At 47.4% G+C, this 22,888-nt stretch overlaps 1 protein-coding gene across 8 annotated transcripts in view; it reads right to left on the bottom strand.

The window, feature by feature from the left end:
• sptbn5 (spectrin, beta, non-erythrocytic 5) overlaps nt 1-22,888 on the bottom strand; it is a 75,808-nt gene that overhangs the window by 31,209 nt on the left and 21,711 nt on the right. For 7 of the 8 annotated variants that reach the window (XR_012597347.1, XR_012597345.1, XR_012597346.1 and 4 more), the window contains 41 exons: nt 22,264-22,470; nt 21,991-22,150; nt 21,505-21,641; nt 21,213-21,425; nt 19,846-19,998; nt 19,237-19,367; nt 18,895-19,146; nt 18,445-18,520; nt 18,049-18,260; nt 16,989-17,238; nt 16,752-16,891; nt 16,542-16,641; nt 14,884-15,054; nt 14,619-14,783; nt 14,445-14,534; nt 14,122-14,258; nt 13,287-13,473; nt 12,726-12,835; nt 12,514-12,604; nt 12,312-12,428; nt 10,917-11,074; nt 10,260-10,392; nt 9,995-10,140; nt 8,851-8,965; nt 8,648-8,758; nt 8,367-8,546; nt 8,079-8,282; nt 6,237-6,386; nt 6,051-6,155; nt 5,609-5,797; nt 5,281-5,436; nt 4,992-5,183; nt 4,130-4,225; nt 3,899-4,020; nt 3,710-3,824; nt 3,505-3,618; nt 2,531-2,652; nt 2,277-2,439; nt 2,012-2,200; nt 1,311-1,388; nt 943-1,115 (listed from right to left, as the gene is read on the bottom strand). Coding sequence is in view for 5 of the 8 variants with exons in the window: in XM_074661218.1 (XP_074517319.1) it covers nt 943-1,115; nt 1,311-1,388; nt 2,012-2,200; nt 2,277-2,439; nt 2,531-2,652; nt 3,505-3,618; nt 3,710-3,824; nt 3,899-4,020; nt 4,130-4,225; nt 4,992-5,183; nt 5,281-5,436; nt 5,609-5,797; nt 6,051-6,155; nt 6,237-6,386; nt 8,079-8,282; nt 8,367-8,546; nt 8,648-8,758; nt 8,851-8,965; nt 9,995-10,140; nt 10,260-10,392; nt 10,917-11,074; nt 12,312-12,428; nt 12,514-12,604; nt 12,726-12,835; nt 13,287-13,473; nt 14,122-14,258; nt 14,445-14,534; nt 14,619-14,783; nt 14,884-15,054; nt 16,542-16,641; nt 16,752-16,891; nt 16,989-17,238; nt 18,049-18,260; nt 18,445-18,520; nt 18,895-19,146; nt 19,237-19,367; nt 19,846-19,998; nt 21,213-21,425; nt 21,505-21,641; nt 21,991-22,150; nt 22,264-22,470 (6,110 nt within the window). In the remaining 3 variants the exon portion in view is untranslated. The other variant, XM_074661220.1, reaches the window with a different exon arrangement.

Genomic DNA, 22,888 nt, shown 5'->3' with positions numbered 1-22,888 from the left:
GACAGAGAGACAGAGAGACAGACAGAGACACAGAGAGACAGAGAGACAGAGAGAGACAGACAGAGAGACAGAGAGACAGAGAGACAGAGAGAGAGACAGAGAGACAGACAGAGACACAGAGAGACAGACAGAGAGACAGAGAGACAGAGAGACAGAGAGAGAGACAGAGAGAGACAGACACAGAGAGAGAGACAGAGAGACAGACAGAGAGACAGACAGAGAGACAGAGAGACAGACAGAGACACAGAGAGACAGACAGAGACAGAGAGAGACAGACAGAGACACAGAGAGACAGACAGAGACAGAGAGACAGAGAGAGACAGACAGAGACAGAGAGACAGACAGAGACAGAGAGACAGACAGAGAGACAGAGAGACAGACAGAGACAGAGAGACAGAGAGAGACAGACAGAGAGACAGACACAGAGAGACAGACAGAGACAGACAGAGAGACAGACACAGAGAGACAGACAGAGACAGACAGAGAGACAGACACAGAGAGACAGACAGAGACAGACAGAGAGACAGACACAGAGAGACAGACAGAGACAGACAGAGAGACAGACACAGAGAGACAGACAGAGAGACAGACACAGAGAGACAGACAGAGACAGACAGAGAGACAGACACAGAGAGACAGACAGAGACAGACAGAGAGACAGACACAGAGAGACAGACAGAGACAGACAGAGAGACAGACAGGAAACATTTATTTTGGTGTTTTTTTTAGATTGTGTTGTTAATTGATTAACAATAATAAATATATACATACATTTGCATAAAGCAGCATATTTGTCCACTCCCATGTTGATAAGAGGATTAAATACTGGACTAATCTCCCTTTAAGGTTCATTTTAAGTTTATAATTTAAGTGAACGATCCTGTAACTGCATCTCAAAGTGTTTAGTCGGAGTTAAAAACAGAGATGTGATGATGTCATCACCTGGCGGCGAGCGCTCTGCTCTTGGTTCTGATGTTGTCGGAGTCGTAGTGTTTCTGTTGGATCATCTTCTGGCCCAGTTTGTCCACCTGGTCCAGCTGGTCCAGCTGAGCCTCCAGAGCCTCCTCACACTGAACCTGCTTCCTCTGCAGAGTCTCCACCTCCGACACCGAGCTCTGCCCGACACAACAGGAGAAGAAGAAGAAGAAGAAGAAGAAGAAGAAGAAGAAGAAGAAGAAGAAGAAGAAGAAGAAGAAGAAGAAGAAGAAGAAGAAGAAGAAGAAGAAGAAGAAGAAGAAGAAGACGGCGCTGGTTCTGAGCTGGTTCTTAAATTAAAATGATCTGATCCACATGACGGCGCTGGTTCTTACCCCCAGGTCCTGGTTGGACAGGAAGGCCTCCTTGTTGGTGAGCCAGCTCTCACTCTGCTCTACGGAGGACAGGAAGACCTGCAGGACGGAGAACCGCTCATTAACCTGCTGCAAGGCTCCGATCAATTAACACAGCAACACAACAATTATCAGGAAATAAAACACAATAATAAATAAATAAATAAATAAATAAGTAAATTCAAAAATTCAAAAATGAATAAGTAAATAAATAAAAATAAATAAATAAGTAAATAAATAAATAAATAGAAACATTAATTAATAAATAAATTAATAAATAAACTAATTAATTAATTAATACATTAATTAATACATTAATAAATACATAAATAAAAAATAAGTAAATAAATGAATAAATAGAAACATTAATTCATTCATAAATTAATGAATTAATACATCCATAAATACATAAATAAATACATAAATAAAAAATAAGTAAATAAATAAATGAATACATAAATAAAAAATAAGTAAATGAATTAATAAATACATAAATAACTTTTTAAAAAATGAATTAATAAATGAATTAATAAATACATTAATAAATAAATACATACATCAATCAATCAATCAATCAATCAATCAATCAATCTATATTTACCAAACCGAAGCATAAAGTCACTGACAGGTCTGATCATTATGTCTGGAGCAGAAATGCAGATTTAAACGTAGGTTGTAATCACCTGCAGGGTTCGGGCCTGATCCAGGGTCGTGTTTCGGTTCAGCCAGGCTCGGTCCAGTCCAGATTTGGCTTCCTCCAGCTGGTTCAGGGCCTTCTGGATCTTTGCCTTCGAACCGTGCCCCGACCGGATCAGACCCAGACCGAAGTCCCGGACGGAGTCGATGCGCTCGGCGCGGGCGTCGATCTCCGTCTGGAGACACAGTCACATTTGATTAACTGTACTGACCGAGTACAGCAGAAGTACTCCACAGTACTACGATGCCCACCTTCCAGTCCTGATGCTCCACGATGAGCCGGTCCGCCTCGCCTCTGGTCTTCGGAAGGCCTTTCTCTGCCATCTCGCTGCCCTGTTTGACGCTCCAATCCAGCAGGAGGCGCTGGTTGGCTTTGAACAGCTGCAGCTGGTGGGCCTCCTGCAGCTTCTCCTTCCTGGACAAACACAACATTAGGACTGGGATCCCGCGGCAGATCACAGCAGGTCATGAACCGCTCAGCAGCTGGTGCTCAGAACCTCCCTCACCTGAGTTTCACCTCCTTGTCCAGCGTCTTCAGAGCTTTCTGGACCTCCTTCTGTTTGTTCTTCAGCTTGTCGCTCATCACTGATCGAGCCTTCAGGTGGTCTGAGACCTGCTTCTCCAGGTCCTGAGTGAACACGGAGGGACGACGGGGAAACTGTTATCAGTTCATGTTCTGGCTTCTCGATCTCTCCCGTCACACTGATTGTACTTATCTCAGCTACTTGGCTCTAGACGCTCCGGAGAGGAGGAGGAGCTCGTCTCCAGAGATATCAACAACTTCTCTTTCCTCCATTTCCTCCATCAACCGTGGAAAAAATAACCTCTGTTGCTGCTTCGTACATGTTGAAGTCCCAGATATGTCAGAAAACCAAACGCCGTCGTGTCAGGGTTCATAACGTCACCCGGCGGCGAGCTGTACTCACATACAGTAACATCACACTAACTGTATCTAGCAGCCACACGTCTCTACTGCGGTGTGAACCCAAAATAAACAGATTGTGTTGTGATTTAATATCAATAAACAGATCAAAATGATGCTGAAATAACTACATAATGATGCTGATTAATAAAAAGTTTGAATTCATGCTTTGTCAGGTCTGTTACCATGACGACGAGCAAAAAACTTTTAAAATGCTTTGTTTTCTGAATGGAGTCTGGATGGATCAGTGCCAGGCTATGCAGCTGCTCCATCAACACTCAACATGACGTCATCTAGAGACGTTGTTGTTTCTACCAGAGACAGTCTGTGGTTTCTGGTCTCTGGACAGAGATGATGGACTATCGTAGCTCTGGATGACCACAGACACATACAAGATTTATTTATCCTCCATTGCTGATTCAGCAACGTCAGGACGGCAGTGACCACAGGCTGAGGATCTCAGCGCTGAGAGACTTTCACAGCACAGCGGCACGCAGATTTCTCGCTCCCGTTGAACTATTTAAATTTTGCATGTTCAAAACAAGCCCTCCGACTCACCTTTGACCTCTCCTGGATGACCCCGGCCTCTCGCTCCGTTTCCTCGTGGCGTCTGATCAGGTTCTCCACGCCGTCCACATCAGAACCGCAGTCCTGTCCCTGCAGCAGCAGCATCTGCAGAGACAGAGACAGAGGACGGACTTCGTTAAGGTCATCCCAGTGGGGGATCTGGGGTGGAGCTTTAAGGAGGTATCAGGTGACTGACCTTCTCGTTGGCTCTGTCTCGAACCTCCTCCAGCTCTCTGATGAGGTCGTGGACCACCAGCGCCCCCTCCAGCTTCTTCTTGTAGTTGTTCAGGTCTCCGTGAAACTTGCTCCACCTGTAAGAGACGAGGCATTCAGACTCAAACTGAGAGGATGAGCCACACAGGTGAGATCAACAGGTGAGAGTTACCTGTCGTTGAGCTGCTGTCTCCTCTGTCTAACTGTCACCAGCTCATCGGTGCGCTGTCTCTTCTCCAGTCTGGCTGCCAGTCGGTTGATGGCTGTGATGTGAGCGTCGTCCACCGTCACATCCTACACAATAAATACACCTTCAGTATATTTATATATATATATATGTATATATATATATATATGAGATAAGGGCGATGAGAATCCAGAGAGTAAATGAATAAATTCTCACTCCGTCTCCAGTTCCCCTGAACTCGGCGAGTTTCTTCAGCAGCTGAACTCCGTGTTCGTAATCCTTCCCGACATCTCCAACATTAATCATCACCTCCTGCAACACACATAGGTCAGAGGCACACATTACACACTGTACTGTAAACACACTGCAAACACAGGGTAAACGCAGGGCAAACACAGGGCAAACGCAGGGTGAACACAGGGTGAACACAGGGCAAACGCAGGGTTTAACACGGTAAACACAGGGTAAACACAGGGTAAACACAGGGCAAACGCAGGGTAAACACAGGGCAAACGCAGGGTAAACACAGGGTATACACAGGGCAAACACAGGGTAAACACAGGGCAAACGCAGGGTAAACACAGGGCAAACGCAGGGTAAACACAGGGTATACACAGGGCAAACACAGGGTAAACACAGGGCAAACGCAGGGTGAACACAGGGCAAACGCAGGGTTTAACACGGTAAACACAGGGTAAACACAGGGCAAATGAAGGGTAAACATAGGGCAAACGCAGGGTAAACACAGGGTATACACAGGACAAACACAGGGTAAACACAGGGCAAACGCAGGATAAACACAGGGCAAACGCAGGGTAAACACAGGGCAAACGCAGTGTAAACACAGGGCAAACGCAGTGTAAACACAGGGCAAACGCAGGGCAAACGCAGGGCAAACGGAGGGTAAACACAGGGTAAACACAGGGCAAACGCAGGGTAAACACAGGGTAAACACAGGGCAAACGCAGGGCAAACGGAGGGTAAACACAGGGTAAACACAGGGCAAACGCAGGGCAAACGCAGGGTAAACACAGGGCAAACGCAGGGCAAACGCAGGGTAAACACAGGGTGAACCCACCTTGTGTCTGATCCAGGCCTCCACCTCTTCCACTTTCTGCAGGAACTCCAGGAAGTCTCGGTTATCTTCCAGAGCTTTCCCTCGGCTGGCCAGGGCCTTCTTCAGCTCCTCCCAGTGGAGCTGCAGGGCGGCTGCGCTCCTCTTCACCTCCTTGGACCTCGGGTGTCGAAGAGAGACCAGCTCCTTCCCGGCCTGGAGGCACAGAACAAGGAGAGAGGAAGGCGGTCTGCACCGTGAAGTTTCAGAAGTCTGAAGATGTTTTCTAAGAGAACGTCTCGTCTCGTCTCACCAGCAGCACGGAGCCGATGATCTCTCTGTGAGCCAGGATCTCAGCCTCAAACACCTGATGCTTCTGGAGAAGCTTCATCTTGGCCTGCAGGTTGCTGAGGTCGGCTTTACCGTCCTCCGACATCTTCTGCATCCGCTCAGACACCCACTCCTCGGCCTGACACACACACACGCACACGCACACGCACACGCACACGCACACACACAGGTCATAAAAACAGGAGGAACCTTCTCAGAAATGAACCTCAAGCAGCTGAAACACAGAGAAACCGTTCTTTGGTGTCTTGTTTCGTTCATTTAGAGATGAAGCTGATTGGTCAGAGGTTTACCTGAGCAACGTCTCGGTTGAAGATACACAGCATCCTGGAGAGCTCCAGCTCCTCCCTGCGTTTGACGGACAGCTCCTTGATCCTGCCGCGTCGCTGGAGGAGGGCCTTGAGTTTGGTTTGGACCCGACCGCTCTTCTCTCTGCTCAGCTGCTTCTTCAGCCGCTCGGCCAGCTCCGTCAGAGAGGACAGCTGCAGCGTACAGAGGGAGGGAACATTCACATCTACATCCACGGACAGGAGGTCTACATCTCCTCTACGGTCACATTAACACGGGCCACATGTCAGAGCTGAATCTGAAGTTTAAAAACTATTCATTGCCAGCGCAACATATCTACATATAACAGACTGTTGCTATGTATAACAGACCGTTGCTATGTATAACAGATAATGAGAATAGAGGTTGTTGCAGCTCTATGTCGTGGTACAGGTAAAGAGAGCAGACCTTGTCCTCCTGCGAGCCGAGCAGCTTCTCAAAAGCTTCGTGGCGTTTCATCAAACCCTCCGTCTCATCGACAGTGTTTCCCAGAGTGCTGTTCTGCAACAGGATCTGTGGAGAGGTTGAATTAACCGCTGATCAGACCCTGAATGTGATGGTGATGTTTCTCACAAACACTAGGGCTGACTTTACCTCCTGTGAGCTGGAGGTTTTGTCCACGCTGTTAACGTCTCTGTAGAAGACCTGCTCCAGGTGAACGCTCTCCAACCAGCTCCGTTTCTGGTTCCACTGCTCCTCCAGTCTGTCTCGCTCCTCCTGCAGCGCCTCCAGCTTCTCCAACACCTGGAGGAGGACACACGGTTAAACACCTCCTCAGACACCAGACTGCACCACAAATACACCGGCTGGTTCTCAGAGTCCAGGACGCTTCCTCTGCGGGACGGGTCCTACAGAGGCAAGGCAAGACTCGCTAGTGTGCCGGATGAATTGGAAGTTTTGTTTGTGCTTCCGTGGAGTTTGTGTCGGAGTCTGAGTCGTGGTGGTGGCTGGTCGTTTGTTGTCGTTAGCGAACTCCATTTCTAACCGAACGTTAGCCATCGTTGCACGCTGTAAACGGAGCTGGAAATGAGCACATGGCGTCACATTTAATGGATTTTCATTTTCATTTTTTAAAAGCAGTCTACAGGTTGATAGAGGAAGGTCTCATGTTTTAAGGTTAGGTTACAACCTGTTCACACGTTGGCAACAAGGCAAACGTGAGCACGGCTCACATACCGCCGCTCACCGCCTGACCCCTATTGAAGGGCAAAAGGTTTTGCCCTTCAGGAACTAATGGAATGAGTCTATTGAGCACAGCGTAGCTTGTTATTAGCTCACCTTCTTCAAGTCCAGGGTGCCCAACACTGTCATCTGCCATCACACCAAATTTGAAGTTCCAAAGTTAAATAGTTTCCGAGTTCTGCTCCAGAAACGAAAGTGTGACACGCGAACGGCCGGACACGTGGAACGCTATATACCCCCGACTACGTTGCAGTCGCGGGGGTATAATAAAAAACGATTCAAAAATGTTTATACGTGTAAAAACTTACATACGGTAACTTTAAAAAAAAAAGAAGAAATTAACAGGGATTTTTTCAATTATTGTAATTTATTAACGCAGAAAACAAAATGAATAAACTCTCCTCAAAGCCACCAGACTCCATCGACAAACACAGTAATTTGACCTTGTAAAACAGGCTTCATTCAAAAATCAACAAACAAGATAAAACTGTAAAATAAATTGTTACCGGTAATTCACCGAGTTAGATGTGAAAATATGTCGGCTCAGCGCAGCGGGCTCTGTCCCTGTAGCTGAACGAGTCGGTAGCTGAACGAGTCTGTAGCTGAACGAGTCTGTAGCTGAACGAGTCTGTAGCTGAACGAGTCGGTAGCTGAACCAGTCTGTAGCTGAACCAGTCTGTAGCTGAACCAGTCTGTAGCTGAACGAGTCGGTAGCTGAACGAGTCGGTAGCTGAACCAGTCTGTAGCTGAACGAGTCTGTAGCTGAACGAGTCGGTAGCTGAACGAGTCTGTAGCTGAACGAGTCGGTAGCTGAACGAGTCGGTAGCTGAACGAGTCGGTAGCTGAACCAGTCTGTAGCTGAACCAGTCTGTAGTTGAACCAGTCTGTAGCTGAACGAGTCGGTAGCTGAACGAGTCGGTAGCTGAACGAGTCGGTAGCTGAACGAGTCGGTAGCTGAACCAGTCTGTAGCTGAACCAGTCTGTAGCTGAACGAGTCTGTAGCTGAACCAGTCTGTAGCTGAATCAGTCTGTAGCTGAATCAGTCTGTAGCTGAATCAGTCTGTAGCTGAATCAGTCTGTAGCTGAACGAGTCTGTAGCTGAACCAGTCTGTAGCTGAACCAGTCTGTAGCTGAATCAGTCTGTAGCTGAATCAGTCTGTAGCTGAACCAGTCTGTAGCTGACCAGTCTGTAGCTGAACCAGTCTGTAGCTGAACCAGTCTGTAGCTGACCAGTCTGTAGCTGACCAGTCTCACCTCCTTCCTGTTGGTCCTGTCCTGCGTCTGCAGCTCCTCTCCCATGTCCAGAGCCTGTCGGTAGGTCTCCTGTCTGGCCTCCATCTCGGCCCACAGCTGCTGGTGCTGGGCCAGCTGGAGGTCGGCAGTTGCCACGTCGCTGATGCTCTCCTCGACGGCCATCGCACCGATCAGCTGGCTGCACCACAGGAAGTAATCCTGCGCCTGGAGAGCACAAAGGATCATGGGTAAGAGCCGAGAAGCACGAAGGGATTACTAATGTTGAATCCTCCGTCTGTCTGTCTTCACCGTATTAAGGAAGAGATATCTCTGGCATGCCAGTTTTAGCTCCTCCTCCCTCTGCTCCGCTTGGAGTCGGAGCTCCTCCCACCGCTCCACCACTTCCTGCTGCACTTCCTGTAGGCGGAGCTTCAACTGAGGCGTGCAGAGGTCCAGGATGGAGTCCACGGCGTCCAGCTGCTCCTGCAACTGCAAAAATACAAAAAACATAACTGTGTGGTCGTCCACGAGCGTCTTCACAGGAAACGCCCTGAGGTTTAAAGTCCTCTCCTCTCTCTGTGTCTCTCTACCTGCTGCTCTGTGGCAGCCAGCTCGTGGAGCAGAGCTTCATGTTTCCTCAGCTGTGACATCACTCCTCGCAAATCCTTCGCCACCTCATCGGGGATGCTCTTCTGTCGCTCCTACGGAGAGAGAGAGAGAGGGAGGGAGGGGACTCTGAGGGGTTGGACTTCAGCATTATGTGGATGGATGTGCTGACCGGTAGATACCGTACCTGGATGAGCGTCAGTGCGTCCGTCAGGTCTTGGTAGAAGCGGTGACACTCCTCGGCTCTCTGCAGCTGATCCTGGCGCTCTCTGGCCACGCCCTTTAAATCCTCCCAGCATGCACTGCAAACAAATAGAATTAACAAAGCTGCATCGACCCTTGAAGCCCTTCCTTTAACGCTTATTTCTTCCTTTCTTAGTGTCCTAGTTTAGGCAAAGAATGAGGTCAACTACCTCACTAACTGTCTGGCTGTCTGAGTTTCTACCTGAGTGAATACCTGAGAGTCTACCTGAGAGTCTACCTGAGTTTCTACCTGAGTTTCTACCTGAGTGAACACCTGAGAGTCTACCTGAGTGAACACCTGGGTGAACACCTGAGAGTCTACCTGAGTGAACACCTGAGAGTGTACCTGAGTAAACACCTGAGAGTCTACCTGAGTGAACACCTGAGAGTCTACCTGAGTTTCTACCTGAGTGAACACCTGAGAGTCTACCTGAGTTTCTACCTGAGTGAACACCTGAGTGTCTACCTGAGTGAACACCTGAGAGTCTACCTGAGTAAACACCTGAGAGTGTACCTGAGTAAACACCTGAGAGTGTACCTGAGTAAACACCTGAGTGAACACCTGAGAGTGTACCTGAGTGAACACCTGAGTGAACGCCTGAGAGTGTACCTGAGTGAACACCTGAGAGTCTACCTGAGTGTCTACCTGAGAGTCTACCTGAGTGTCTACCTGAGTTTCTACCTGTGTCTACCTGAGTGAACACCTGAGTGAACACCTGAGTGAACACCTGAGTGAACACCTGAGAGTCTACCTGTGTGAACACCTGAGAGTCTACCTGAGTGTCTACCTGAGTGTCTACCTGAGAGTCTACCTGAGTGTCTACCTGAGTGTCTACCTGAGTGTCTATCTGAGTTTCTACCTGAGTGTCTAGCTGAGTGAACACCTGAGTGAACACCTGAGTGAACACCTGAGAGTCTACCTGAGTGTCTACCTGAGTGTCTACCTGAGTGTCTACCTGAGTGTCTATCTGAGTTTCTACCTGAGTGTCTAGCTGAGTGAACACCTGAGTGAACACCTGAGTGAACACCTGAGAGTCTACCTGAGTGTCTACCTGAGTGTCTACCTGAGTGAACACCTGAGTGTCTACCTGAGCTGCTGCAGCGTCTCTCTGACTGAGGAGGTCTGTGGATGTTTGTTGCGGATCAGTCGAGCAGCCAGCTCGCTGCAGCTCTGCAGCCTCTCCTCTCCGACTTCCAGCTGCTTCAGGAATCCTTCAAACTTCCCACGAATCAGCTGAAACGTCCGTCACAAACACAAGAAGCTCTTCACTTTACAGTGACCTTTAACCTCTAATCACCTTCTAAGAGGTTTATCATCATCATCATCATCATCATCATGACTTGAGATGTTACCTGAACATGTTGGTAGTCGTTGCCCAGGTCCTGAGACTCTGCCGTCTGTCTCTGCTGGTTCATCCAGTCCTCTAACTCTGAGGACTCTCGTCTGAACTCGTGGAGGTGGAGGACTTCCGTTAACCTCTGACCCCTGGAGAGAGAGACGTGAGGAGAACAGACAGGAAGTGAGTTATTGTATTGCAGACGGAGTTGCAGTCACACAAATCGCCCTCCTCTCAAGAGTCCTAACTCAGTCAAATCTGAACACACAGACATGAAACACAGACTTTTACATTCGGTGCAACTTAAACTTCCCGAGGATGATTTTATACCTGATGTCCGTCCACAATAAACGTCCAGAAATCTGCTTGGAAGTCATATAAAAAAAGACTCTCCATAAAACTGCAGGACTTGCCTGAGAATCATCATGTTTTTAAGTGTTCTTCAGTATCACAGTAATCCAGTGTCTGTACATCCACAGGTCCACTGCAGACAGGAGCTGCTAATAGATACTTCTGCATACTTTTAATGGGGATTATTTGCAAAAATGTAAACAAATAGAGGCTAAGAAGGGGCTCAAGATGTAGCCCACAGCAACTGTACCTGACTGACTCCAACATTCCTATTTATCTTCTCAAAGCATCATGGGAGCTGTAGTACTGAGTCCGTGTTTACCTGAGAGCAGCCTGGTGCTGCAGCTGCTGGTTCAGGCTGCTGAGGCGACTGTAGGGTCTGCTGAGCTCCTCCAGGCTCCAGTTGTGGACCGCCTGCTCCACCTGATCCCCCAACGCCTCCACCTCCACCTCCAGCACCTCCAGCTGGCCCTCCAACACCTGCAGCAGCCAGGGAAACCATCAAGGTAGAGTTCGAAGGTACACGTGCTGCTACATTTCACATTTTACCATCATGCATTATGTTTAAAACAGATGTTATTCACAAAAAGGATATGGAACATAATAATAATAATATTTTGGAAGAGAAGCTCTACATTTCAGTTCAATCTGTGCACAAGAGGCAAAACAAAGTTGAAAAATACAAAGTGTAAAGATCGCTGTAAGTATCAGCAGAGTTCAGTTTACCTTTGAGGAGTTCCACATGGAAGGATCTGAGGTCCCCCATTGTTTTGGTTAAAGGTTTAATATGGAACATTTCCACATTAAAATGTGTAAAAACAACTAGACCTATGATATATATTTTGTTGAGTTTTGTTCTTACTTTATCCCAAAAGTTTCCGACAATTATCAACCCAGAGAAATGTGTAATATTAATCAAGCTAACGGCGCGTTTCATTTGGTCGTTTGTGCAGCGTCAGCGTTGCGGTTGTCTGCCAGAAGCCGTCATAAACTGACTGTTTATCCAGTTTGAAGACACATTCTTAACGATAGACTTTTTAGATCGTGGTGGTTTTTAAACTAGAGATGTTCTGATACCATTTTTTCCTTCCCGACACCGATTCCAATACCAGCGTGATAAAAAAACTATAGTTAGTATTATTATAATCATTATCTAACAGCTGTGACAAACTACCTGCAGTCAGTTCTTCTTCGCTGCTTTAAAGCAGTAGTGTCAGTGGCAGCCATGATACCTCCAGGACGACAGCACAGTGAAGGCTGCTGTTAAGGCTTACTGTTTGCTGGGTTAATTAATTATGGTATCAGTGCATAGACTGGCGTACTCTGCGATACCGGATTCCAAATTTTGGGCAGAATTGGACGCATTTCCGATACCGGTATCGGAACAACTCTATTTTTAACTTGATATTTTAACCGGATTTTAGTCGTCGGACGTCTGGATCTGAAGTTATCAGAGAAACAAGCTGAGCAAACGTTAGCGGCAGTTAGCTAACGGCAGCTCGGCTCGCAGCTTCTCCGGGACGTCCTGCGTCCGCCGAACAACGTCCGAGAAACACAGATTGAATCCTAACCGAGAGAAGCTGACTGACATGAAGACAACAACTCCCATGATCCCACGCTGCATCACTGAACTCCGTCTTCTGTTATAGTTTTGATTGAGTGGCAGAACATGACATATTGCGTGTTTAGTCCAGACCCCTCAGAGTGAGTGCTGTACCTGGTGTTTGGTGAGCAGACTCTGCGTGGCTAGCTGGTCTTTGCCGTAGTCGTCAGTGGTCACGACGGCGAGGGTCTCGGTCAGCCTGGACTCCAGCTCTGAGCAGTCCAACAGCAGCTGGAGACGGTCCAGAGACACTTCAGCACTAAATACTCCCAACACATTTATAATATTAATAATGTCATCTCTACGTCCCTCTCACCTGTTCTCTGGTGATGGCCTTGCTCAGGTGAGCTGCTCTCCTGTTGCAGGCCTCCTCTAGCTCCTCCCACTCTGCACTCAGGTGTTTGCACCTGCGACAAAAAAGTATGTTGATAGTATCGAATCGGGAGATAGGCGTATCGTCCCAGCCAGATTCTGACATGAAATGCAAAGGTCAAAATGTGAGAATGGACCCTGAAGAGGTGAACACACCTCTGGGTCACTTCCTCTCCGTCTGATTTGCTGGATCCGGCCAGGCCCCGCCCCTTCTCCAGGACATGGTTCAGGTGTTTTCGGTGGGCGTTCACCTCCGCCTGCAGCTCCTACAGCAGGTGAAACACATCAGGACTTATGTATTGATTTATTTTGATTTATAAAAGAAAAAGACCTTCACTTCTTTCTCACCATCATGATCTCATTCTGAGCCTTTTAGATGAACTAGACCATAACTTTACGAGAAAAAAAGTCGTAATATTACGAGAATAAAGAAAATAACACGTAAAATTACTTTATAATATTATGACTTTATTCTCTAAATCTCAGATGTATTTTTTTTCCCTCAATGTGGCCCTAATACTCCGTCGTACCGTCGTACCATAGACCTACAACAATGATCAATAAAAATGAAAATGTAAACAAAGAACAGTTCTTCATTTCCATGTTTAAAGATCCACAGAGAGCCGCTGTAGAGGAGCTGAAGAGCTGCAGGTTGCTGACCCCTCCACCAGAGGGATAAAGGTTTTAAGAAGTGATAAAGTGTAATCCAGCTGGTACCTTGTGTTTCTGCATGAGGCTGGTGGCTCCAGCCAGAGACTTGTCGTATCCCGTAGATCCAGAGGCGGGAACGTGTTCGGAGATCCAGCTGAGCTCCAGGTCCACGTCATGATAGAACCCAAACAGCAGCACCGAAGCCTCCAGCTGAGCTCGACGCCGGTCCAGAGGCTTCTGGAGGGACTTGAACCTGCAGCACAAAGATCCTCAAATCAACATCATCTGCTTCATCATGTCCCGCTTCCTCTCGGAGAAATCATCTTCCTCCTTTTTCCTCCTATTTCTACCGTTAATCATGTTTAATCACACTTTTTTATCTGTTCAAAAATAACCTTAAAGGGAGATTTGTCAAGTATTTAATACTCTTATCAACACAGGAGTGGACAAATATACCCATAGAACCCATTAATTCACTGATCTGGAGGTCAGAGGTCAAGGGACCCCTTTGAAAATGGACATGGCAGTTTTTCCTCGCCAACATTTAGCGTAAGTTTGGAGCGTTATTTAACCTCCTTCATGACCAGCTAGTCTGACATGGTTGGTACCGATGGATCCATCAGGTTTTATTGTTTACTATGATACCAGGATCTTCACTCTAACTTTAAAACTGAGCTGCTACAACCTAAAAATCACAAGGTGCGTTAATGTGTTAAAGAAGTTAGTTGCTTTAAAACGTATTTGCGTTAATGCATTATCATCACGTTAACTTTGACAGCTCTAATAATAATACAAGCTGGTAGAGATATTCACTAGATAAATAAACCTTTGACCTGTTGGTGGCGCTAGAGGAAGAGTGGGTGGGATTGATCCTCTGGGGACCGTGACTGTGTGGACTCACAGAGTGAGGTAGGTGTCGGTCTCCTGGAGGATCCTCTGGGAGTCGAAGTGGTTGGAGGCGAGGTGTTTGGCCCTGCTGACGATGGAGTTGATCTTCTCCGCCAGCTCCTTGGCCTCCTGCTCCAGCTGCTGATGCTCCTTCACACAGAGACGCAGCAGTTAGACACTGATACTGACAACAGCTCGTTTGGTTTACAGTTTGATTTCTAGATGAAAAGTGTGTGTTTACTGGTCTGATCAGTAGGTCTGGGATGATTCACCTATCTCCTGATTCGATACCATCATGATCCTAAATGTAATTACGTTAATCAGCGTTGACCTCACCTTCAACAGCTGGCGGCTGGAGCGGAGGTCATGACCTTTGGCAGCGTTGTTCAGCATCCACTGGATGGCCTCGATCTTCAGCTTGGCGTCCTGATAAGGAAGGAAGAATGACTTTAATAGAAAATGACTGAAGCAGAGTTTTCTTCATCCTACAGCGGTCAGTCGGTGTTTCACCTGCAGCAGCTCCATCAGCTGCTCCTGCTGTCCCGCCTGTCTCAGTTTGTCTCCTCTGTCGCCCATCTTGTCCTGAAGCCTCCTCCAGCGGCTGCTGAGCTGAGTGGACTTCCTGCTGATGCTCTGACTGCTGTAGTGCTCTTCAGCGAGCATCTCCTCCCCCAGCTGAACACGTACAGGCAGCGTTTACTTATAGATTCTTTATATTCCCCCGCCCCCTGTATGTATGAATCATCGTACTGGGAACCAGTGAGCTCCGGTTTACCTCAACCAGTCCGTCCAGCCAGACCTGGTTAGCCTGCATCTCCCTCTCCGCCGCCTCGTGTCTCTTCAGCTTTCGGAGGATGTTGGTGGGGTCGCGGTATGACTCGTCCTCCGCCACCTTAAACTTCTCCTCCATCCACAGCAGCAGCTCGTCTGCGTCTCTCTGGAACTCCTGCACAACCAATCAATCAATCAGTCGATCGATCAATAGATCAATCACGACTGAATTAAAGGTCCCATACTGTAAAAACATTTTCATGTCTTTTTTATTATAAATGAGGTTTAAGCGCTCAATCCACAGAGAAATAAACACAACCTGTATTCAGACGCTGTGACTTTAAACAGCACTTATGTACATTTGTGATGTCACAAATACACAATACATACACCCTTACACAGCTTCAAACGTAAACATTTCTTAATGTGTCCCGTTTCATAGAAATAAAATAGAAGTAGAGCCAAGGAGTGTAGAAGCAAAGAAACAGAACTCTGGTGTTTTTTTGACAACAGCCGCTGCCGCCATTTTGGACTGAAAACTCTTATTATATATATATTTTATTGTCCAACACAGGCTATTTCAGTAGAATATGACAATAGAATAGAAATAATTTAGTTTTACTTTTGTACGTCTCTTTGTAGGCGGACGATTTACTGACATCTGGTGGTCGCTTTCAGTCCAAAATGGCGGAAGAGTAGCTCGGCTGCTGGAACGAACAATTGACCTTCACTTCTTATCAATATACGTTCTTTGGTAGAAGGGTCACTGAACTGTTTGTTGTGGTAATTTGACTGGTACAAATGAAAATGGCGAGTTGCTATGGTGACAAGAGAACAGACGTCAGTGAGGCTGTAAAGTGTGTGATCGCAGCTCGACGGGAAGAGAACGGACGCAGCTCCCGGAGAAAGCTGGCGGTCTGACGGCGAGGTAAAGCGTCTGTGGACGGATGCAGCAGAAAAACGGATTTAAGACACCTAAAAAATTCAGTTAAAGTGTACACTATATTTATATTATATTTATTTTTGCGTAGCTTAGCACAAAGACGAGAAGCAAAGGGAAACAGTTACATATATTTATATATATAACATTTTTTTGTAAAAACGCCCAAAAATGTATGAAAAATGTCCTAAAAATTACAGAAAAGGGTCTCAAAAATAATTGAGGTAAAGCGGCTGTGGACAGGAGCATCAAATAAAAAGAAATCATTACCAGTTTAAGTGTGTGATATATTTAGAATATCAGACAGCCCTTTCTGACGGGGAACTGAAGCCGTTATATCGCTCTCATCAAAGCCACCAGACTCCATTCACAAAAACAGTAATTTAACCTCTCAGAACAGGGGAGCTGCTGGTCTACCGCTGCCTCCACCGGTTAGTTAGTTAGTTTGTGTTATTGTACACCGACTATAAGGATGTATATATACACTGTACATGTAGCAGCGTCATCATGTAGAAACCTACGTCAGGTCACCATGTGGGAGAAAAGGTTTGAGAAGAGCTTGATTACGGTTTCCACTGTAGTAATAATAATAATAATAATAATAATAATAATAATAATAATATTAATATTATTAATAATAATAATAATAATAATAATAATAATAATAATAATAATAATATTAATATTATTATTAATAATAATAATAATAATAATAATAATACCTGGTATTTCTTTGAGGCCAGCAGCAGACTCCTCCTCTGCCTGCTGCTCTCCTTTAACTTCCTGTTGGCCTTCTGGATGCTCCTGCTCCTCTCCTTGATGCTGAAAGATAAACTCAGTTAGCTTTGTCATCCATCTTTCTTCTTCTTCATATTGAACTACATATCACATCCACTCGTCTGGACGCTGATGTTTCTGTTGCGTTCTCTTACTGTTTGGCAGCGTAGTGTTGCTGGTTGATGAGCTCCTGGCTGCGCTCAGAGAAATGATCCACTCGTTGGTCCAGAGCCTTCAGGAGGCCTTCCAGCTCGTCCTGTCGGCCCAGCAGACTGTGGACGCCGTCCACCGAGTCCTGCACCAACAAACACACACATATATCATCACTATCATCACTGTTACTGTAGACGTAGGACGGACCGTGAAAACAGATCCGAGTGAAGCGTCCTCACCCCGACGTCTTTGACCCTCAGTCGGGCTTCGTGTCCAGACAGCGCCGCCTCGATGCGGTCTCCCTCCTGGTTCAGCCTCTGGAGATCCACCCCCTGCTCCAAGCGCTCCTTCCTAGCGGTCCACAGCTTGTCAAGCTTGGACCAATCGGCTTTGAGCTTGTCCAGAGTGTGCTGGACGTCGACACCTCCCGTCTTCCCATTGGACGAACCCTGCAGGAGAGATTTCCCCAACTTCTCCATCTCCTTTGACCTGAGGAAATAGACCGTTGCTATGTATAACAGACCGTTGCTATGTATAACAGACCGTTGCTACGTATAGCAGACCGTTGCTACGTATAACAGACCGTTGCTATGTATAGTAGACCGTTGCTACGTATAGCAGACCGTTGCTACGTATAACAGACCGTTGCTACGTATAGCAGACCGTTGCTACGTATAACAGACCATTGCTACGTATAACAGACCGTTGCTATGTATAACAGACCGTTGCTACGTATAGCAGACCGTTGCTACGTATAACAGACCGTTGCTACGTATAACAGACCGTTGCTATGTATAACAGACCGTTGCTACGTATAACAGACCGTTGCTATGTATAACAGACCGTTGGTACGTATGGCAGACCGTTGCTACGTATAACAGACCGTTGCTATGCATAGCAGACCGTTGCTATGTATAACAGACCGTTGCTATGTATAACAGACCGTTGGTACGTATGGCAGACCGTTGCTACGTATAACAGACCGTTGCTATGCATAGCAGACCGTTGCTATGTATAACAGACCGTTGCTATGGATGCAGTTCTGAGTTCGGACTCTGGAGGACCGTTTTTGTGTCAAACTATTGATTCCTTCAGTAAGTAGCCGTGTAATACGCAGGATAATGTACAGCTAGCGGGTCATTGTTGTGAAATAGTCCCCTTCAGACCGCATCACCCTGTCTGGGTTTACTTCACATCATTGACCGGCTCGCTGTACGTTATCCTGAAATCTCAGACTGTAATCTCATGATATTTGATCCACTAAACACTGAGCCACCAGGAGAAAGCCGTCATCTTCACCTGCTCCTCTGCTCCTCCATCTCCAGCCGGAGCTCCTGGTGCTGCTCCAGCAGAGCCACGGCCGAGGCCACGTCGGCGGCCGCCTCCTCCTGCAGGAGGCGGTCCTGGACCGAGCCGGCCCAGCGCTGCAGCTCCTTGGACTGCTGCTGGAAGCTCTGCAGCCCGCGGGCCTCCTCCAGGAGCCGCTGGCGGTCTGCAGCCTGACACTTCAACTGGACCACAACAACAGCAACACAACAACACAGTGTGAAAAACAGAGGCTCATTATTAAAGCACTTCAATGATCATTGCTCATGATTTAAATAACATGCATTTTGCTTTGAATATTCTCGTAATATTACTCAGCACTCAGAGGATCAGAGGAGGTGTAACTGTGATGATGAATCAAACTCAGACCTGATTCAGCAGAGCCTCCAGACCCTGAACCTCCTCCACGATGGCTGCGCTCTCTGCTGGACTGCAGTCCTGCTTCCTGGAACACAGGAAACAGACGTCGAGGACTTCAAGATACGGTTAGGATGAAAAACACCAAACCAGCCGGCTGACGGCTCCTCTAAACTTTCATATCAGAACAATGCAGCTTTCAGGTCGTCCTCCATGAACGTTCCTGGTCCATTTCAGGCCCGAACCAGAGGTTTAAAACCAGAGCAGGAAGCAGCCGTTGTCATAGTTACAGTCTGCTAATAACTGTTCTTAATAGACTCAAATAAAGATCTAGCACCAAGGATCCATCAGGTGAAAAACCTCTTACAGCAACAATCTGAAATGACTTGATTGATGTTTTTTGATATAAAGGCGATATGATGATGATATCAAATCGTGTCCAGTAAATGAGGTGTCCCGTACATCTTGGCGACGCTCTTCAGGTAGGCGATCTTGGCCTCCAGGGTCTGGATGTCTCGGAGGGTCTGGGTCTGGTTCTGCTCCTGGGCCAGCAGGGTGAAGGAGCTGCAGCCCACGTCCACCACGTCCAGGCCGGACAGCTGACCCTGCAGCTGAGCCCGGGCGTCCTCGCAGCTCTGCAGGAAGGACCGAACGTCCGCCGTGCTCAGCAGCTCGTGTCCTCTCTCGTCCTTCAGCCGCTGGATCCGATCCCACCTGTAAGAGACACGAGGGACGGGGACACCAGATCAGCTGCAGCTGGGATCTTTAACCAGTTCACTCCCAGTCAGCGTCTCCTGTTCGTACCTGGTGGAAACCCTCCTCTGTCTGGCCTGGGTCTCTCTCTGTTTACTGTGTCCGCTCTTCACCAGCTCCTCTGCCATTCGCATGATGTCATCCAACTGGCCACGCCCACTCGCCAGCTCGGTCAGGAAGTTCTGGAACAGGAAGTCAGATCGAAATTGGAATATTATAACCAAAACCTCTTGGTTGTATCTAGTGAAGCCCGTCTGTTAAACAGTGTTAGCCGCGGTTGGAGGACGCGGGGAGACCGTAGCTTTGGAGAGACCTTGGTCTGGTCAGCTAACATTACTGCCAAGCAGCTGAAATATAGAGTGATATGGTGCTTTTAGCTGACGTGTGTCTCCTCACTGTGTTGAGAGATGCTCCTTCATGTCTATGTAGAGCGAGCACAAGCGCGAGCAACAGGACGCTGACTTTAGTTGACTTAACGGCCACAGGTGAAGCTGTTAACAACACATTTAGGATTCTTACTAACACTCCCTTTAATGCTTAAAGTTCGGCATAATTAAGGATGTGGCCTTTGAGTGACAGGTGGGTTCATTCACATCCGCTAGCTGTCCGCTCGGTGTCACCTCAGCTAATTCAACACAGAAGCCGTCTCCAGGCGTTCACCTCGTATTTAGCCTGAAGCACTCCCAGGTTGTCGGCGTCGCTGCTGAAGGTGTTCAGGACGTTCTCCTTGTCCTCCATCCACGACTCAAACTCCTGGCAGCTGTTGTAGAACCGATGCAGACGCAGCGTCTCCTGCAGACGCAGCATCTTCGACTGCAGACACACACCGAACAGAAGATATACATCATCTCATAGAAGCTGCACTATCAAACTACGTTTCTCCTCCTCCTCCATCCTCCCATCTCCTCTCCTCTTCCTGCCCTCCGTTACTCCTCATCCTCTTCTTTTCCTCTCATTTCCTCATTTCCTCTTCTCTCCTCCGGTTTCCTCTCACCTTCTCCCTTCTACTCTTGTTTCCTCTCCTCTTCTCTGTTCTCCTCACCTCTCCTGTCTTCTCCTTTTGTTTCCTCTCCTCTTCTCTCCTCTCCACTTGTTTCCTCTTCTCTACTCTTGTTTCCTTTCCTCTTCTATGTTCTCCTCACCTCTCCTGTCCTCTCCTTTTGTTTCCTTTCCTCACCTCTCCTGTCCTCTCCTTGTTTCCTCTCTTCTTCTCTCCTCTCCACTTGTTTCCTCTTCTCTACTCTTGTTTCCTTTCCTTTTCTCTCCTGTCCTGTCCTTTTGTTTCCTCTCCTCTTCTTTCCTCTCCACTTGTTTCCTCTTCTCTACTCTTGTTTCCTTTCCTCTTCTATGTTCTCCTCACCTCTCCTGTCCTCTCCTTTTGTTTCCTCTCCTTTTCTCTCCTGTCCTCTCCTTTTGTTTCTTCTCTTCTTCTCTCCTCTTCACTTGTTTCCTCTTCTCTACTCTTGTTTCCTTTCCTTTTCTCTCCTCTCCTGTCCTCTTCTTTTGTTTCCTCTCCTCTTCTCTCCTCTACACTTGTTTCCTTTTCTCTACTCTTGTTTCCTTTCCTTTTCTCTCCTGTCCTCTCCTTTTGTTTCCTCTCCTCTTCTCTCCTCTCCACTTGTTTCCTCTTCTCTACTCGTTTCCTTTCCTTTTCTCTCCTGTCCTCTCCTTTTGTTTCCTCTCCTCTTCTCTCCTCTCCACTTGTTTCCTCTTCTCTACTCGTTTCCTTTCCTTTTCTCTCCTGTCCTCTCCTTTTGTTTCCTCTCCTCTTCTCTCCTCTCCACTTGTTTCCTCTTCTCTACTCTTGTTTCCTTTCCTTTTCTCTCCCGTCCTCTGCTTTTGTTTCATCTCCTCTACTCTTGTGTCCTTTCCTCACCTCTCCTGTCCTCTCCTTTTGTTTCCTCTCCTCTTCTTTCCTCTCAACTTGTTTCCTTTCCTCGCCTTTTCTCCTCTCCGCTTGCTTCCTCTCTTCTCCTTTCCTTTCTTCTTGTTTCCTTTCCTTTTACTTCCCGCGCTGCCCCTCTCACCTTGACCAGGTTGTAGAGGGAGTTGTAGTCCCGGTCCAGTCCGGCCTGCGTGGTCTCCACGGTGTCTCTCTGGTACTGAGGGTCTGGCAGCCACGTTGTCTGGATCTCAGCCGTGCCGCGACGCATCGAGTGGCTGCGCCGCGGACGACTCAACTTCCTGCTCGGGCTCTCTGGAGCGCCATTGGTGGAGACGGGCGGGGACGAGGGAGGAGCCTGAGCAGAGAGGAGGACATTGATTAAAACGGTCACCGATAACTGATCAGATTGAGATGTTATTGATTACTGATCGTACGGCGGCCGGCAGCAGGCTCAGGTAGGTTCTGGGGACGAGCTGCTGGTTTCCTCGGCCGTCTCTGGCCACGACTCGGTCTCCGTCCGGCTCGGTGCCGACGATGGTCACGATCTCATTACGATCCCACGGAAACTGACCTGAAATCAGTTTAGTTCAAATTACAGTTCACATTTCAAAAGGAAAAGTTCACTCTCATTCACTTTAATGAGTGGCATAAAAGTGAATTTGACAGGGACTACAGATGTAAATGAGCTCGTAGTTAACTCTGGTACAGCTGAGAAGCTGCTGTTCCTCTATAAATAAAAACATTAATAAAATAAAATAAATGAGTGTAAACTAATCCCAAAAAGATTTGACTGACAGGAAATTAAACTAACTCTGATAGTTCTGAAAATCCACTCTGGATGTTGACCAAATGTTTAATGTTTGTGTCATTTCCCATCATGCCCTGCTGCGTGACGGCGACACAGAGCAGACCTCCAGTACCTCTGCTGTATCTGAAGCGGACCTTGGCCTTGCTGTCTTCACTCCCGGAGCCCCTCCCACCTCCGGCGCTACGTGGCGGTGGTGATGTCACCGCTCCCGGACGCTCCTCGTCTCCGGACGAGTCGCTGTACGGGATCATCTTACTCTGCTGAGGCTCCGCCTGCGCAGGAAGACGGGCAGCGGCAACATGTTTCAGAAATATTAAATATATTTTTGTACCAAACTTCTCGCAGCTCCGTCGACGCAGAACATACGAGTTGAGTCTGTACTCACAGTCAGAGCCGTCAGCTGAGTGGCGCTCCTCGCCTGCTCCGCCAGTCTCCTCATCTCCGAGGCGTAGGCCGCCATCTCCCTCTCCACCCGCAGGTGGCGCTGCAGCAACGCCGCCGTGCTCGACTCGTCCTTCCCGTGATCCTCGCTGGTCAGCAGCGGTTTCCTGTCGCCCAGCCAGGAGTCGGCCTCCGCCACATCTGCAAAGTACTGAACAGAGGGAGAGCAGTTAGCCGGGTGAAGATCCGAGGATCCGAGGATCCGAGTGTGGCGGTGGTTTATGGGGACGCACCAAGATGCCCGATTGGATGATCAAAAAGCATAATTGTGACATCACCAGAGTGTTTATATATATATATATATTTACATCCCTCTTCTCTGTCAGTAACCATGGTGACGTGTTTAGTGGGCGTAGCATTAAGTGGAGGCAGAATAATTCTCTGAACAGGTTTTCGGAGGACAAAATCCATTTAATGTTTTGTTTGGTTTCATGTTCAAATACAAAAAAATTAAGGTTTAGATTTACTAAATTTGGATATATATGTTTATGAAATTTAGCTAAGAGAATATTCAGATTAATAATATAATCTTCTTTACTGTTACCTTTATGGAAACCAAACAAACCATT

The sequence above is a fragment of the Sebastes fasciatus genome, chromosome 15 (genome assembly GCF_043250625.1).
Source record: "Sebastes fasciatus isolate fSebFas1 chromosome 15, fSebFas1.pri, whole genome shotgun sequence".
NCBI classification, from domain to species: domain Eukaryota; kingdom Metazoa; phylum Chordata; class Actinopteri; order Perciformes; family Sebastidae; genus Sebastes; species Sebastes fasciatus.
Note: the sequence above shows the minus strand (reverse complement) of the source record. Positions and strands in the feature narration are given on the sequence as shown.